At 55.5% G+C, this 15,879-nt stretch overlaps 1 protein-coding gene across 1 annotated transcript in view; it reads right to left on the bottom strand.

Annotated features, from left to right (window-relative positions):
• Positions 1 to 93: 93 nt before the first annotated feature.
• The window catches only part of MYO18B (myosin XVIIIB), a 234,299-nt gene continuing 218,513 nt past the window's right edge, over positions 94 to 15,879 (bottom strand). Inside the window, exon 43 of the mRNA XM_055147110.1 lies at positions 94 to 1,639. Within this exon, the coding sequence (XP_055003085.1) occupies positions 94 to 1,639 (1,546 nt within the window). The remainder of the gene's footprint in view (positions 1,640 to 15,879) is intronic.

The following is a 15,879-nucleotide window of genomic DNA, read 5'->3' as shown; positions in this document are numbered from 1 at the left end:
CAGAGCAGGGTGAGGCGTGGGGGGGCGGGCGGGGCTGGGAAAGACAAGACCCCCCCTCCAAAAAAAGAAATCGGTCACTGCGACCTTTACCCTTTACCCACCCTCTCCGACCCTCCATCCCCCCGGTGTCTCTATATATTTAAGGCAAGAGTGGGCCCCAGGGGCACTTTCAAAGTCCAGCACCTTCTTTAGCATTGTCCCTGAGGAACTCCTAGGCTTCTGGCTCATCTGCCGTGTCTTTTTTTTTTTTAATAAGAGCAAAGAAAAAAAGGCCGCAGCCCTGGCCCTGGCGCGGGCCTCGCATCCAGCAGCAGCAGCTAAAGGCCTGGACAAAACCCGGGTCTCTAGAGAAATCCACCCCGGCATGAAAGAAGGCGCTGCGCCTGCTTCTCTGGGGGCGCCTGAGCCGCGGGTGGGGGTGGGCTCGGCTCTCTCTCTCTCTCTCTCTCTCTCTCTCTCTCTCTGCCTTGCCCAGCTGCCCGGGCCCCGTCCTACTTCTGCTTGCCCAGGTACTTCTTCATGATGCTCTCCACGTCCTCTTCCTCGGACCTCTGGGCGCCCGGGGGCCGCTCCCTGACCTCGGGGGGACCCCCGCTCCCCCCCGTCGCCCTCCAGCCGCCGCATCCCGGGGCTGCTCTTGCGGGAGGCGACGGAGGTGGCCGAGGATGAGTCCGAGAGGTGACCGGGGTCCTCCTCCCGCGACGGGGGGCCCAGCCTCAGCAGGGTCCTGAGCCCCGAGAAGAAACCCCGGCCGGCCGCCGTCGCCTCCTCCGCGCGCCCCTGGGGCCGCCCGCTGTCCGGCTCGGCGCGGGCCGCCTGCGCCCCCGACGCGCGCGCCGCGGCGGCCGTGCGGATGGCCGGGACGAAGTCGTCGAAAGCCCCCCGCGCGGGCCGCTCGGGGCCCAGGCCCGGGAGCTGCCAGGCGAACGGGTCGTCTTCGCCCAGGGGCTCCTCCAGGAGCCGGGCGAACTGGCGGTTCTGGAAGACCAGCGGCTCCTTGCCCAGCTCGGGGCAGCCCGCCTCGTCCAGCGCGGCCTCCAGGCAGCGCCTCCGCGGGCGCAGCGTGGGCGACAGGACCCCCGCGCCTTCCACGGGCGCTGCGCGGCGGCCGGGGCTCAGGGGTCTCCCCGAATCCGAGCTCGGCCCCGATTCGAGGAGGGCCTCGCAGGAACCGAACCGGACCTCCCGGGGGGGCTGCGGCCAGCCCAGCGGCGGCGAGGGGTCCTCGCTGCCCGCCTGCGGGAGGCAGCGCAAGCTGGAGGCCCGGGGCAGCCCCGAGGGCGCCCCCGCAGCGCCCGGGGCAGGCGGCGGCCACTCTGCCCCGGGGCCCCTCCGGGACGGGCCGAGCGGGTGGTCCCCGGCCGCCGCCCGGGCCCGGCGCAGCGAGGCGGCCGCGGTGACCGGGTGCGCGGGCGGCTCCGGCCAGTCGTCCAGGCTCAGCGCCGAGCCGCGGCCGCTCTGCGCCCTCTTCCTCCGCAGGCCTTCCACGAACTCCGAGAGCGCGGCCGAGGGGCTGGGCAGCCTGTCCCTGGCCTGCGGAGACGCCTCGCGGCTCCTGGACGAGGGGGAGCGGGGCCCCGGGGTCTTGCCTCGCACGTCGCTGGCTGCGCTCCGCGCGCTCCCGATCTCCTCCGTCACCCTGCGCCGAGAAGACAGAAACACGCAGTGGGTGGGAATGACGCCCTCCGTGCCATTTGCGCCCGGCCTGCGCGCACCGCTCAAGCCCTGGCGCGAACACTATCTTTTTTTTTTCCAATTTTTAAAACATTTTTTTTTTGGCCCCCCTCTTCCCCCGCCCCCGCCCGACCCGCCACGGTGGCAACGCCCGTCCCCGGCGCCCTCTCAAATGAACCGTGTGATTTAATGTGCCAATGCAAGCCATGCAAATGATTTTTGGTTGCTTTCTGAAACGCAATTTCGGTCTATAATTAAACCCGGCTAAGTATGTTTGAGCAGATTAAAGCTGCGGCCCGCGAGGCCAGAGGACTTAGATTTATGCAGCATCCCATCTGACAGGATACTCCGTCTCCTCCTCCTGCGGGCGCTCACACTGCGAAAGGAGGAACCTGCTTTTGGAAGACTGGAAAGGAGACCCCAGGGAGGATGTTTATTTAGGGCCAACCGCCCCCCCCCCCAGCTTCTGAGCGCCTCTGACCCTGAGGGGGTACCTGAGCAAGGCACCCCCCGATTGAGTGGGAGAGAGGACCAACCACCCCCTCAAGGGACAGTTAGACTTGAAAGGGGGCCTCCAGTCCCCCAGGGCAGGCGGGTTCTATTCTGGGCCACCACCAAGCTTGGCTTTCTTGCTCAGGCCTTTAGCACTGCCCAGCCCAGAACACTTTGCCTCTACAGAGTGAGGTCTCCGGCCAGGTACTATTCGAGACTGGCAGAGAAAAGAGGGCTGGCAAAAGCAGAAAGAGAGAGGGGGGAGAGAGAGAGAGAGAGAGAGAGAGAGAGAGAGAGAGAGAGAGAGAGAGAGACAGAGAGACAGAGAGACAGAGAGACAGAGAGACAGAGAGACAGAGAGAGACACACAGAGAGAGACAGAGACAGAGAGACAGAGACAGAGAGAGAGAGGGAGAGAGGGAGGGAGAGAGAGGGAGAGGGAGGGAGATGGAGGGAGAGGGAGAGAGGGAGAGGGATAGGGAGGAAGAGGGAGAGAGGGTGAGGTGAGGGAGAGAAAGGAAGAGGAAGAGAGTGAGGGAGGGAGAGGGATAGAGGGAGAGGGAGAGGGAGGGGGCAGGAGAGAGAGGGAGAGAGAAAGGGAGGGAGGGAGAGGTATGGAGGGAGAGAGAGAAGTAGAAAGGGAGAGAGAAGGTATGGAGGGAGAGGGAGAGAGGTAGAGAGGGAGAGGGAAAATGAGAGGGAGGGAGGAAGAAAGAGGAAAGGGAGGGAGAGAGAGAGGGAGAGAGGGAGAGGGGAGAGAGAGAGGGGAGAGAGAGAGGGAGGGAGAGAGGGAGAGAGGGATGGAGGGAGAGGGAGAGAGGGGAGGGTAAGAGGTAGAGAGGGAGAGAGAGAGAGAGGGAGAGGGGGAGAGAGAGAGGGAGGAGGAAAGAGGGGAGAGGGAGAGGGAGAGAGAGAGGGAGAAGGAGAGAGAGAGGGTGCCTTGCAGGTAGCTGACCCCAGTGTGGACCCTGGCACCTATCGGGTCCCCGGAGCCCAGCCAGGAGAGAGCTCTGAGCGCAGAGACCAGAGTAAGCCTGAGCGCCTCAGGGGGTGGCCCCCAAACAAAACCCCCTCTCCCACAAATGGCGAGAGCCGGGAGTCCAGTAGGAACGGTTCCCTTCCTAAACGAAGCCCCTCTGTCTTCCCTCCGAGAGAGACACCACCCCTACCCCTTCCTGCCCACCACTGCCTAGTTGCCAAAAAAGCAAAAAGGCCAAGGGCGCTGGAGCTCACGGACTGGGCCCAGCACACAAGCCTGGGGGTTCTGATAGTGAGGCCCACTCAGCACCATCCTTCCAGCAGAGACAAGAGGGCACAGGCAGGGCTCAGGCCTCTCCTCCCCTGGGAGCTTGGGCCGCTGGTCTACAACTCTGGCTTGACCCCACTCTGATCATGTGATCTCCTGATGGCAAGGCAGTGCTCACTGGGTTTGGTTCCAGGGGGAGGCTTGGGGGTCACACCTGGTGGTGCTCAGGGGCTTCTTTTGAGCTCCGGAGACCCAAACGTGGTACCAGGGACCGCACTGGGGTGAGCTGCATGCCAGGCGAGCTCCTTCATCTCCCGGGCTGTCTCCCCAGCCCTGCACAGGGCGGTTTGGAAGGATGACGGTCCCGTGAATGTGGAAAAGAGAAAAGAGGCCCCCAAGGGCCCTGGAGGTCTGGAACCCTGACCCGGAGATTGCCAGTGGGGAGGGCTCAGGCGGAAGCATTGCCTCTCGGTGCCCCCCCTGCCCTAATCTGCCTCCCCAGATGGGCAGCAATGGGAGGGTGGTGCCCACGGTGCCTGGTGAAAGCACCCACACGGCCAACTCCGCGTCTACAGCCACCCCAGGTCAGCCAGAGGAAGGAGGGTGGGGGCTCAGGGGGACCACGGGGTTAAGTCCAAGATAGGGGTACAATGAGCGACCCCTCACCACCCACTTCTCCCTCCATCCTCAAGGCCTCCTTGGAGCGTGTGTTTTGGGGGGCGAGCCCGGATTGCCCCCCCCCACCAAACCTCCCACCTCCCTGAGTTGGCCTCACTCTCAGTTTGCTCCACTCCAGTCCTGGGGTCTCCGGCACCTCCTCGCCCGACCCCATCCTCAGGCTGACTTCAGAGGGGGCAGGGCAGGCACCGTGGGCCCTGAGTACCGTGAACGATGGTACGCAGGGCCGTGGTGCCATTGCCCCCCCCTCCCATGATCACAAACCTCGGCTTGTCATTAGACCCCAGGGGCCGGCCCCGTGCTGGGCTGAAGGAAGTCCAGGTGACAGTCTGGGAGGGAGAGGGTGAAGAGTACGCGCCAGGTGAGGCCCCGCGTGCGTCGATGGCCGAGGACTGTGTGTCCCCTTGGCCAGAGGCGTGACCTGCCCTGAGCCAGTGTGCGCTGGTCACCCGCCAGCACTGTCCAGGAAGGATGGGGCACGGCCGCAGCCTGAAGGAGCGTCTGTCAGTACCCGAGCTCGGGACCCACTCCCAGCGCCCGGGAGAACGCCCTGACGGTCTCACTCTTGGCTTTTCTTTCCCCCTCCTTTCCTTTTCTTTCTTTCCTTTAATAAACAGCTTGGAGCTGCCAGGGGCAGTGGGCTGCGCGGCACTGACAAAAGTCATTTCCGTCCTGTCTGGGCCCCGGGAGGAGGAGGGCATGATGAATGTGTCTCGGGCGCTCAGTCGCTCCATCTCCTGCCTGCTCTGCCACGTGGCGGTGGCCGACGGCGTGCAGGTTCCCGCGCACGGCTCCGGCCTCGCCACCGCCACGCCAGCTCCCACTGCTCTCACCTCCTCCTTCCAGCTCTGCCTCCTCCCCTCTCCTCCTCTTGCTCCTCCTGTCTTTCCTCTCTTCCTCCTCCTTTCCCTCCTCTTCCTCTTTTTCCTCCTCCTCCTCCTCCTCTACTTTCCCTCTCCTCCTCCTCCTCTTCCTCCTCTTCTTTTCCCTCTTCTTCCTCCTCCTCTTCTTTCCCCTCCTCCCCCTCCTTCTCCTCCTCCTCTACTTCCCCCCCGTCCTCCTCTTCCTCCTCTTCTTTTCCCTCTTCTTCCTCCTCCTCTTCTTTCCCCTCCTCCTCCTTCTCCTCCTCTTCTTTCCCCTCCTCTTCCTCCTTCTCCTCTTCCTCCTCTTCTTTTCCCTCCTCTTCCTCCTTCTCTTCTTTCCCCTCTCCTCCTTTTCCTCCTCCTCTTATTTCCCCTTCTCTTCCTCCTTCTCCTCTTCCTCCTCTTCTTTTCCATCCTCTTCCTCCTCCTCCTCTTCTTTCCCTCCTCTTCCTCCTCCTCCTCTTCCTCCTCTTCTTTCCCCTCCTCCTCCTCTTCTTTCCCTCCTCTTCCTCCTCCTCCTCTTCCTCCTCTTCTTTCCCCTCCTCCTCCTCCTTTTCTTTCCCTTCCTCTTCCTCCTCCTCCTCTTCTTTCCCCTCCTCTTCCTTCTCCTCTTCTTTCCCCTCCTCCTCCTCCTCCTCCTCTTCTTTCCCCTCCTCCTCCTCCTCCTCCTCTACTTTCCCCTCCTTCTCTTCCTCCTCCTCCTCCCCCACTACTTCTCCACATCCTTAACTATCTCCTTGCCCTTCTCATCTTCTTTCTCTTCCTGGTCCTCCCGCTTCGTCTCCTTCTTTTTCTCCTCCTGTTCCTTCTCCACCTACTTCACCTACTCCTTTCCCCCACTTTCGTCATCCCTCTTGGCATCTACAGACAGCGCTGGAGAAAGAGGAAGAGGTAGAGGAGGAGGAGGAAGAAGAAGAGGAGGAAGAGGGGGAGCTGAAGGGGAGGTGGGGCAATCAGATTGGCCAGTGGTGCCAATGCATTTCCCATCACTGCTGTTATTAGCACCCCCCCTCTGTGACGATGACTTCTTTGCCTTGGATGGGCCCGGCCGCACTCATGTGTGAGCTGGAAAGGTGCTCACGCGTAAGCAGCCTGTTCTGAGTAGCCCAGCAAACGGACGAGACCCCGTGACTCATGTCACCGGTCGGGCCATGCCCCCATCCTACAGGTTCATAAACTGAGGCTCGCTGGTGAGAGACAATTTGCTCAGGGTCCCATGGCTTAGTGTCCGGGCTGGGCTTCGAACCTTGACACACCAGAAGGAGAAGCTGCTTCTTTTTCCTTCCAGGCTTCCCTGGAGCTGCCCGCGGATGGAAGTAGCAACCCCCGTGGAACTCGAATGCCGGCTTTCCAAACCCACGGAGCATAAACAGCCACCAAAAAAAAAAATACAAAAAAAAACACGAAACAAAAACCCAGTGAAGCCCGAGTAAAAGAGACGCTGGGATCCTGACAAGCGGCCATGCCACAGACCGCGCCGCTCCTCGCCCCAGCCTGGGCCGTGTCTGGGCTGAGCACGGCCACGGGAAACTTGGCGTGAGTTTAATGACACCATGAATCATCCCCCTGGGCTTGCTGTCACCCCCATTCTTCATCTGCGCTCCGGAATTACAGAGGAAATTAAAAAATGGAGCCGTGTCCTTTCCGACGGCCAAGGAAGAGACCAGATGTCCCTTGAAGATGGCCCTCGGGTTGGGAATCTGCTCCCACGCCCCCACTGACCGCCTGTAATGAACATCGACAGGGAGCCGGGCCGTGCTGCCCATTTATGAAGCCCCCACGGTGCTCAGGAGAAAGCCACCTCATCAGAGCCCCAGAAATGGTGCCTTGGGGGCTCCGAGCCCATCCCAACCGTCCTTTAAAGCAAATATTCCTGAGCGCTCCCATTCTGCACCTGCGGATCCGAAAGGCTAAGTCACTGGCCCCGTTATAAACGGCCGAGTAGAGCTTTAGAGCGAGAAACTCCAGGGGCTGGAGAGAGAGTCTCGGGGGCTTAAGGCGTGTGGTCAAGCCCCATTCAATCCCAGACACCTCAACTGGGTCCCCAGCAGGGGCCGCTCCCGAGCAAGGAGAACCAGGAGTTGCCCCTCGGCACTGGCACTGCCGGGTATGTTCCCTCCCTCCACCCTCAAAATGGATAATAAGGCCAGACCCCCACCCCCGGGATTCTTGCTCTTATTGACTCTGCTCCGTCCACAGAGGCAAGGGCGTGCTGAGGAAGAGGAGGCAGGAGCGAGGTCTCGGGACAAGGTGAGCTGAACTTGGGGGCGGCAGGAGACAGGGGTGGGCTCCCCTCTGGGAGGCACATGAAAGGCCCCGAGTCTTGAAGGCCCTGAAGAAGGTCCAGCTCCAGGTTAGAGCACGAGCACAGGGTGGGCAGGGGAGCAGGGAGCAGGCAAGGGAGAGGCTGGGGGCTGGGTGCTGGGGCTCAGCCCTCTGGAGGAAGTGGGGTGGAGCCTGGCTGTGAATATTCTTCTTAGTACCGCAGGCAAGGGGTTGGCTTTGCACGTGGCTGACCCGAGTTCGATTTCCAGCACCCCATACGGTCCTCCAAGTGTTTTAATGGAAATCTGTGAGTTTATATTGACTTTATAACACGCATGTCCTCTTTGAACTGATGACTTTGCGAATGGGTGGGACATTTTAAGAAATGTCTCTAAGGCTGAAGCGATAGTACAACGGGTAGGGTGTTTGCCTTGCACGTGGTCGGCCTGGGTTCAATACCCGGCACCCCACGCGGTTAACCCCTGACCATGGCCAGGAGTAATTCCTGAGTGCAGAGCCAGGAGTAAGCTCTGAGCATCACTGGGTGTGGCCCCCAAACCAAAAATATAAATTAATTCTTTCCTGTTTACACTTGGATGAACTTCCTGTCCTAACTAAGAAAATGCTGATTTTTTGTTTAAACTCCCCATAGCTGCACTGCAAAGACACCATGACGGAAGCGAACTCCCACTTGGCTACGTAATATCGGAACATAAATCAGAATAATGAGTTCGAAGGAATGTCCTATAAAGCTGGACGTCGTCTCTGGTTTCAGGTGCTTTCCCTAGCCAAGATCAACCAGTATCAGTAAAAGCCCCTCTCTTCTCCCGCCATAGACTTTGTCTCCAGGTGTCTGTTCAGTGAACTGTTAAGTGTTAAGTGAACTCAAGGGCCACCAGGAGTGATACCTGAGCACAGAGCCAGGAGTGAGCCCTGAGCATAGCTGGCCCCCAAAACAAATGCCCTAACTCATATTCTCTGTTCAGACAACAATTGCTTACAAGCCCGCAAGGGTCTGTGTGTTTCAGGCGTACAAGGTGGCCTCACCCAGCACCAAAGGGTCAGTTCTCCTCCATCGTGGTCAACTGTCCCCCCTCCATCGGCTCAGCCCCCCCCAATCTTGGCACGCTCAGTCTGGAGGGTGGTTTTCCCTGTTCACGGGCTTGCCCCTGGCTTTTGTTTCTTTATAAATACTTCTGCCGGAGACATCTGGTATTGCTCCTTCTCCTCCGGCGCCAGGCTGTTTGTTGAAAGACGGGCAGGACTGGGGTGTCGAGAGAGGTCGGGGAAGACAAAGCAAACAGGAGGGGGGGCTCCCTTCTACCAGCCCTTCATGTCTTCAAATCCGCAAAATGACTGCCCCGGTGAGTAAATTTCACAAGCAGGGAAGGGACTGGCTTCCAAAGGCCACGGCGGCGGGCAAGGGGGAGTGGAAACAAAAAAATAAAGCCAGGAGGAGTGCGACCCCTGGGGAAACAGGGGAGGCGGGACAGTGAGCTGCAGGGGGCTCACAGGCTCCCTCGGACCCGCCAGGGGCAGAACCTGGTGATGTCCGGGATCCCTGGCGAAGTAACAGTTTCTCAGGCGATGCTCGAAGCCTTGCACCAGCCTGGCGGCTGTCTCTGATCCTAAGTAGGCGCTGAGGCTTCGGCACTTTCTCAGACTAATCCAGAGGCCGTCTCTGAGGGGACAGCTGTCCACACGTCCTTAAAACAGTCAACAGAACCTACTATGGGCTCACATGCAGGATTTTACCGGCTCCCAATTACTAGACCTGGTTGCTCTCAAAGAGCTTAAGAATAAGCCTTAGAATTCTACCAAAAAAAAAAAATCCGTTTCAATGCAGGGGTGCTGGGAGTCTAGCTGACAAGAGGCTCAGGGCCGGAGGGAGGGTGTGGGGGCTGGAGAACGTCTGTCACCCCCGAGGCCCCGAGTTTAACCGTCACTCCCACCAGGCCTCAGCAGCAAAGCAGTAATGGGCCCAAGCAAGGAGCCATCAGGCCCGCCCCTCCGGGCGGAGTCTCCCTGGAAATGGCCCCCAAGATCCCCAGCATCCCTGCAGAGCCCCCCAGATGGCAGAGACTACAGACTAAAGGAATCTGTCAATAACTGCGGAAACTGAGGGAAGAAAGGAGGCGCGTGGATATGTTCTTTCCACGTAGGTTTCCAGCAAAAAACTTCTCTTAAAAAGTGTCTTTCCTTTCCTTTCCTTTCCTTTCCTTTCCTTTCCTTTCCTTTCCTTTCCTTTCCTTTAATTTTCTTTTCTTTTCCTTTCTTCTTCCCTCCTCCTCCTCCTCCTCCTCCTCCTCCTCCTCCTCTTCCTCCTCCTCCTCTTCCTCCTTCTCCTCCTCTTCCTCCTCCTCCTCCTCCTCCTCCTCCTTCTTTTTAATTAAAGAAAGAGACTAATGAGGGTCTGGGGCAATAGCACAGCGGGTAGGGTGTTTGCCTTGCGCCCTGGGTTCGATTCCCAGCATCCCATATGGTCCCCTGAGCACCGCCAGGAGTAATTCCTGAGTGCAGAGCCAGGACTAACCCCTGTGCACTGTGCATTGCTGGGTGTGACCCAAAATGCAAAAAAAAAAAAGAGAGAGAGACTAATGAAATAAGGATGTTGCAAGTACCTTTAATGGGATCCTTTTTGAAAAAATAAAAAAAAAAGTTTTTTTAAAAAAACCCACTTAAGAGTAGCCTAAAACAATTTTAGGACTTAGGGGTAATATGAACATTGTCATCTCAGGCAATTATGGTGCACTTGCTGATTGGGCAGAACAGGGAGAAAATGTTCTTAGAAGCAGCAATGAAAGCTATTTAAGGAGAATTGTCTTACTGTTTTCAACTTTCTTTCACGTTGTTTAGCCCAAGGAATGTGTTTAGGTAGGAAGAGTCGTAGGGAAAGGGGGTGACGAGAGAGACGGAATCCACAGACGCAAACATGGGCACAGTCAGATAAAGCTGCAGGCTAGAAAAGCAAAGAGGAAGAAGGGAGGGAGGAAGGAGAGGAGGGAGGGGGGATGTAACGTGATGCTCCGGAGTCACTGCTATGAATATCCTTCACATCTTTCCTTCTCCTTTTCCCCCTTCCTTGGTGGTGCTCGGGGCTTCCTCTGCCTCTGCACTCAGGGTCACTCCCGGTCGGGCCTCAGGGAACCTGATGTGCTGCCGAGGACGGAGCCCAGGCCGGCTGTGCGTGAGTGCCCCACCCACTGTGCTTTCTCTGGCCCTGTATTCTCACTGGCGTTTATGAACCGTGGTCACGACTAGGTGAGCATCAGGGTCTCGGCGCCCGGTCCCTGCGCCATCGTGTCCAGATCCTCCGCCACTGTCACTTCTCGTGCCCCTCCACCCGCCCACCACCCCCCTGCTTGGTAACCTCCATTCCGTAATCCAAGACCAACCTTCTGTGACGGCGCCATGGTGCAATACAAGAGCAGCCACTCTGACTCCTCCTTCCATGCTCGGCCCTAATGCAGCCCCCTCCACCCCCCGAGAAGGCTTCCCCCCATTTCTCAGGCTGCGGAAGGGGCAGGTTCCCCCACAGTTTTCTTTTTTTTTTCTTTTTGGGTCACACCTGGCAATGCACAGGGGTCACTCCTGGCTCATGCACTCAGGAATCACCCCTGGCGGTGCTCAGGGGACCATATGGGATGCTGGGATTCGAACCCGGGTGGGCCGCGTGCAAGGCAAACGCCCTACCCGCTGTGCTATCGCTCCAGCCCCAGGTTCCCACAGTTTTCTGAGCTTCCCCAGAACCCCACTCTCACGACATGTGGAATTATTCGTAACTCCCAACAAGATGGTTAGCGCCAAACTAGAGAAGAGTTTTCACTGTGAAGGCCCCGGATCTAGGAGGCGGCCTTAAGGGAAGACTCCGGAATGGAAGGAATGAAGGAATGAAGGTGGGGAGAGAGGAGGACTGGTGGGAATATGCGGAGAATGAAGAATAAGCTCTGGCTACTGTACCAGACCCAGTCCGTCAAGTGGGCGCACGAACAGGCAGCCCCAGCGTGAAGGACTCCCTGTGGCTATTTTTGGGCGGTTGGGGCCACGCTGAGTGTGCTTGGGGGCTGTTCCTGGCCCTGTGCTCAGGAGTGACCCCTGGTGATGTCAGGGACTGACCCGGGTTCAGCCACATGCAAGATGAGCACCTTACCCCCTGCACTCTCTCCCGATCCCCCCCGCATCCCACCCCATACCTCCTATTTCTAAGCTTCAATCTAAGAACCAGGTTTCACTTCCACATGATTTCTACCCACTTCAGAACTGAGAGGAGCAGGAACCTCATCTGCTTTGAACGTGTTCCACACTGGGAGCAAAAGAGACAGGAAGAGAAACTTCCAGTCCATGCTTGGCGTGATGGTCTCCAGACAGAAGAGGTTTTAGCATAACACACTGGGATGGGGAATCACAAAAAGAAATCTCAATGGGGTTAGAGATCAGCATAGTCTGGGCTTAGCTCAGGGTGAGGCAATGGTAAGACCCTATAAAACTTCGCACTGACTCCCAAAGGCACCTGGTTCCATTGAAACGCAGTTTTAAGAGAATGGAATGTGCTCTCTGTCCATCCGTCACTCCAGCCCTCTCAATCCCTCTGCTGAGTGTCACAGTGGCAGACAGATGCTGCTGATACAGAGATGTGTGATGCCCGATGCCCATCTCCAGGGAGCCTAGGGTCTAGGGCGGGAGGGAGATTCCCCCAGGCTCTGAGGCCAAGAGGAGCGAACCGTCAGGCCTCCGGAGGAATAGATACAAATGGATCCCAGAGCCATGAAGAGTTGGGTTCAAAATTTTAAATCAGTAGCTCCTTTGGGCAGGAACAATCCTTCTTCCCAAAGCACATGAGATGGACAGGTGTGATCAGGATTCGGTTTGCAGAGATAAATGGAGTGTGCCCGGGGGGACCCGCCCAGGAGGGGATTTATTGAATACTCTGACACCCAACTGGTAGCAGAATTTTCTCTGCAAACGGTACCTCCCTGTTCGCTGCTTCTAGAAAAGTCAGCAGCTGTGACCAAGCACAGAAGGCGGTGGTTTTGAGGACACAAGTCCGCCATCTTCCCACCTGCTGCCCACCTGCTGCCAATCAAGCTCCATGTTGACCCATCCCCGGGTCTCTCTGCACGAATTGGCACCAGAGCGATAGTGAAACCAGATGTTGGGGACATCAAGCAGAGAACTGCTTCCTGGGCAAAGCTTGGCCTCCTACCTCTTCCCTGGTGATGGTAGAACGTCAGAGAAGAACACTCTGGAGAAAACCAGAATTGCTCAGTTTCAATAAGGGCGTCAGGAAACTGTCGAAGCTGCCAGGACACTGATGTCTGGAAAGCAGGAAGCCCGAAAAGGAGAATCTGACAATCTGTGGTTCCCTGATCCTGGAAACTATTTTTGAAGGCAGGAGAACCAATGGAAGGAACCTAACACTTCCGGTTATGACATCTAACTACAGATGCTGTATGAAGGCCATGTTAAGTCGACTCAAGGATGACAAAATACAAATATGGAATAGAGTGGTGTCTGGAAAGAAGTCCATCTTCTCTATGAGAGATCAGACGCATCGTGAATCATCCACAAGATCACATGTATGGACGTATCAATCAAGGGTTGACACTGCATATGATTATGGAACCTAATAATATAGTTTTGACCTACAATGTACAGGATTATTTGATCTATGAGTGTTTTTAACATGGAAAATGTTGGTTTTAAAAATACTTATGCTGAGGCTGGAGCTATCTATAGCACAGCGGGGAGGGCATTTGCCTTGCACGCGGCCGACCCGGGTTCGATTCCCAGCTTCCCATATGATCCTCTGAGCACCGCCAGGAGTAATTCCTGAGTGCAGAGCCAGGACTAACCCCTGTGCATTGCTGGGTGTGACCCAAAAAGCAAAAAAAAACACCCAAAAATTTATGCTGTGGTGCCAAGAGTTATCAGTTAGCATGCCTCATGCCTCACATGTGTCCAAATGGGGTTCAATTGCCGTTACCACCTGGTTCCCCCAAACACGACCAGGTTGGGCTCTCGAGGTCCCCAACACCACCAGGGTGACCTGGGTCTCCCCGGCACTGCAGGGTCTGAGTGGCACATCCTCAGACCCTTGCATTGAGCCACCTGCCCAAATGCACTGAGAAACACTGGTGGGTCCCTTGGGGCCCATGAGGACTCCTTAAAAGTCCCTCCCCTTCAAAAATATACACTCTGTGCCAACCAGATATCACTCTAGCAATGAATCTCCTCCAAATACCGTAAATAACCCCAAATGCATACCTAGAGTAAGAGCTCAATACAGCTTCTGAAAGAAAACATGGAGACATATTTTAGTTCTTTGGGAGGAGAACAATGATTCTTCTTCAGTCGACTATAAATAGCATCAACAGTAGAAGAAAGTATTATAAACTGGGTTACATTAAAATCAGGAATGAAAAAGGCAAGCCACTGAAGTAGATATATACTCTCTAGAGTTTGTATAAGAGAGAGAGAGGGAGGGAGGGAGGGAGGAGGGAGAGACAGACAGACAGAGAGAGAGAGAGCGAGAGAGAGATCAACCCAAAGAGAATCAATCACGAGCAAAAGTTAATCAGACACTCCCCCAAAGAAGATATCTACTAGAATCATTAACTTTTTTTAAAAAATGGCAAAGCCAGGTGTCAGCAAGGATCTGTAGCAGCTGGAATGCTCAGACACTGCTGGTGGGTGCAGCTGGCCACCATTTGGGCACTCCCTGCTCAAGCTGACAGGACACCTGGGATCCGGCAGCTCTGCTCCGGGGAGCTGTGCCATTCCTAAACCGCATACACAACTGTGTCAATTCACGCCACAAGAGATGTGTACAGGACCCTTTCACAGGAACACAATTCATCACGGCGCGGGCGTGGAAAGGCCCTACATCTCTGTCACTCACAGGATGTGTAAGTCAGTATTTCCCACTCACGGAATGATGTAGTAGAGGCCTGGGTTTCTCCACGGGGGTGTAACTGACATCTGGGGCAGAGCGTTCTCTGAGGGTTGGGCATCACCCAGGGCCTCTACCAAGTTAGATGACAGTAGCACCCCTGGCCCTGGGTTAGATCACCCAGAAATGTCTCCAGATGTTATCAGCTGTCACCCGGCTGGGCAGGAGGGGAGTCATTACCCTCAAGTTGACGATTTCTGCTGCGGACAACTGAGCATGGAAAATAAAGACGTGACGAATAAGGATGAACCTCATCCACATACTGTTCAAGAAAGAGGCCGGCCACCCAGGCACGCTGCCGGATGCTGCCCTTGACAAGGGGCTCCCCCAAAGGCCTGGTTGACTGGCAGAGCCGGGACTGAGGAAGGCAGTTACCTTCGAGGAAGGAAGAGAGGCCACGGCTTCGTTACGATCTGGTTTGATTTGGGGAGTTAATGGCATGACTGTAATGAAACACGATCAATTAGAGAACTTTGTAAAAATGCACTGACCGGTATGGCTTTTCAATAATAAGCTTAGTTAACCAAAAAATTGCCTCATATTCTAGAAGAATGTTCGGAACCATCAACGATTAATCTATAATGTTCTGAACCAGCGATGGCTAATCCGAAGGATTTTACATAAACGTACGGTTCCCTTAGTGAGCTGAAATTTCTTGGAGCTTCGTAACGTTATCATCCAAAGCCTGAAGCTCCAGGTAGGTCTGAGACCCTCCTGCCCTTGAAACCCACCTGGGGCCAGTCCAGGTTCCAAGGATGGAAGCCTGGGACAGGGAACAACTTCCGGTTTCCGGTGCTCAGACCTCGGGCTCTCGGGCGAAGTGTGTTCAGTGAGTATTTCCACGCTTTTAGTTGCGATGTATTTTTGGCTAATCTTCTGAACACTGATGAAACCGAGAAGAGTGCTTTTGTGCTAAGAAGACATAAAGCCCTATTCACGGGAGGCCCATCTGTTAAATATATTCAGCATAGATTAAAATGATCCTGCGCTGGCTCTAGGAGGCCAGTAAATAAATGGTAACTGAAAGAGATTTAGCGATGAATGTTTCACCTACTATGAGAACAAGCGGTTTTTTAACACTGAACCCCATCTATTCACATTTACATAATTAATGAACTAATTACAAAGAAGTCTTATCTAATCATTTGAGCAGGCCTCACGCGACCTCTCCTTGGCGTCGTTCCTACAGTAATTGCATTTCCTTGAAAGTAATACAACTTTATTTTAAAAACATACCCTATAATTTAGATTTTTTTTTTTTTAACGAATCCCAGCTTTACCCCACATCAAAAAAATCAATGGAGGCTAAAGGGGAAGGGGTGGTGGTGTCTAAATTGCCTCCTTCAGGACCTGCAAGCCAGGAGGATGAGGCCGCAAATATTTACAGAAAGCAAATTTTCCCCCAGGAAGAGGAAAAGTTGTAATGCCTTCTTTTAGCCAAACGAAAAGCAGTTGTGTTAAATCGGCACCAAAGCAAATGATACATACAACAGTAATTAGCGAAGATTACACAGTAATTAAAATCACGATGATTATGTGAGTGAGAATAATTTATACAATAATCTCCACGCTCGCACTGCAATATGGTCCATGTCCAATAGCAACAGCGGAGAGCCATGTTTGGCAATAAATTCAGCTCACAGTATCACTAATTATGTGCTGATAGATCAGACCCCGAAATAGAGGGGTAAATAAAGTCCCCGTCCAGCATA

The sequence above is a fragment of the Sorex araneus genome, chromosome 9 (genome assembly GCF_027595985.1).
Source record: "Sorex araneus isolate mSorAra2 chromosome 9, mSorAra2.pri, whole genome shotgun sequence".
Lineage (NCBI taxonomy): Eukaryota > Metazoa > Chordata > Mammalia > Eulipotyphla > Soricidae > Sorex > Sorex araneus.
This window is presented reverse-complemented; position numbering and strand designations above follow the sequence as displayed.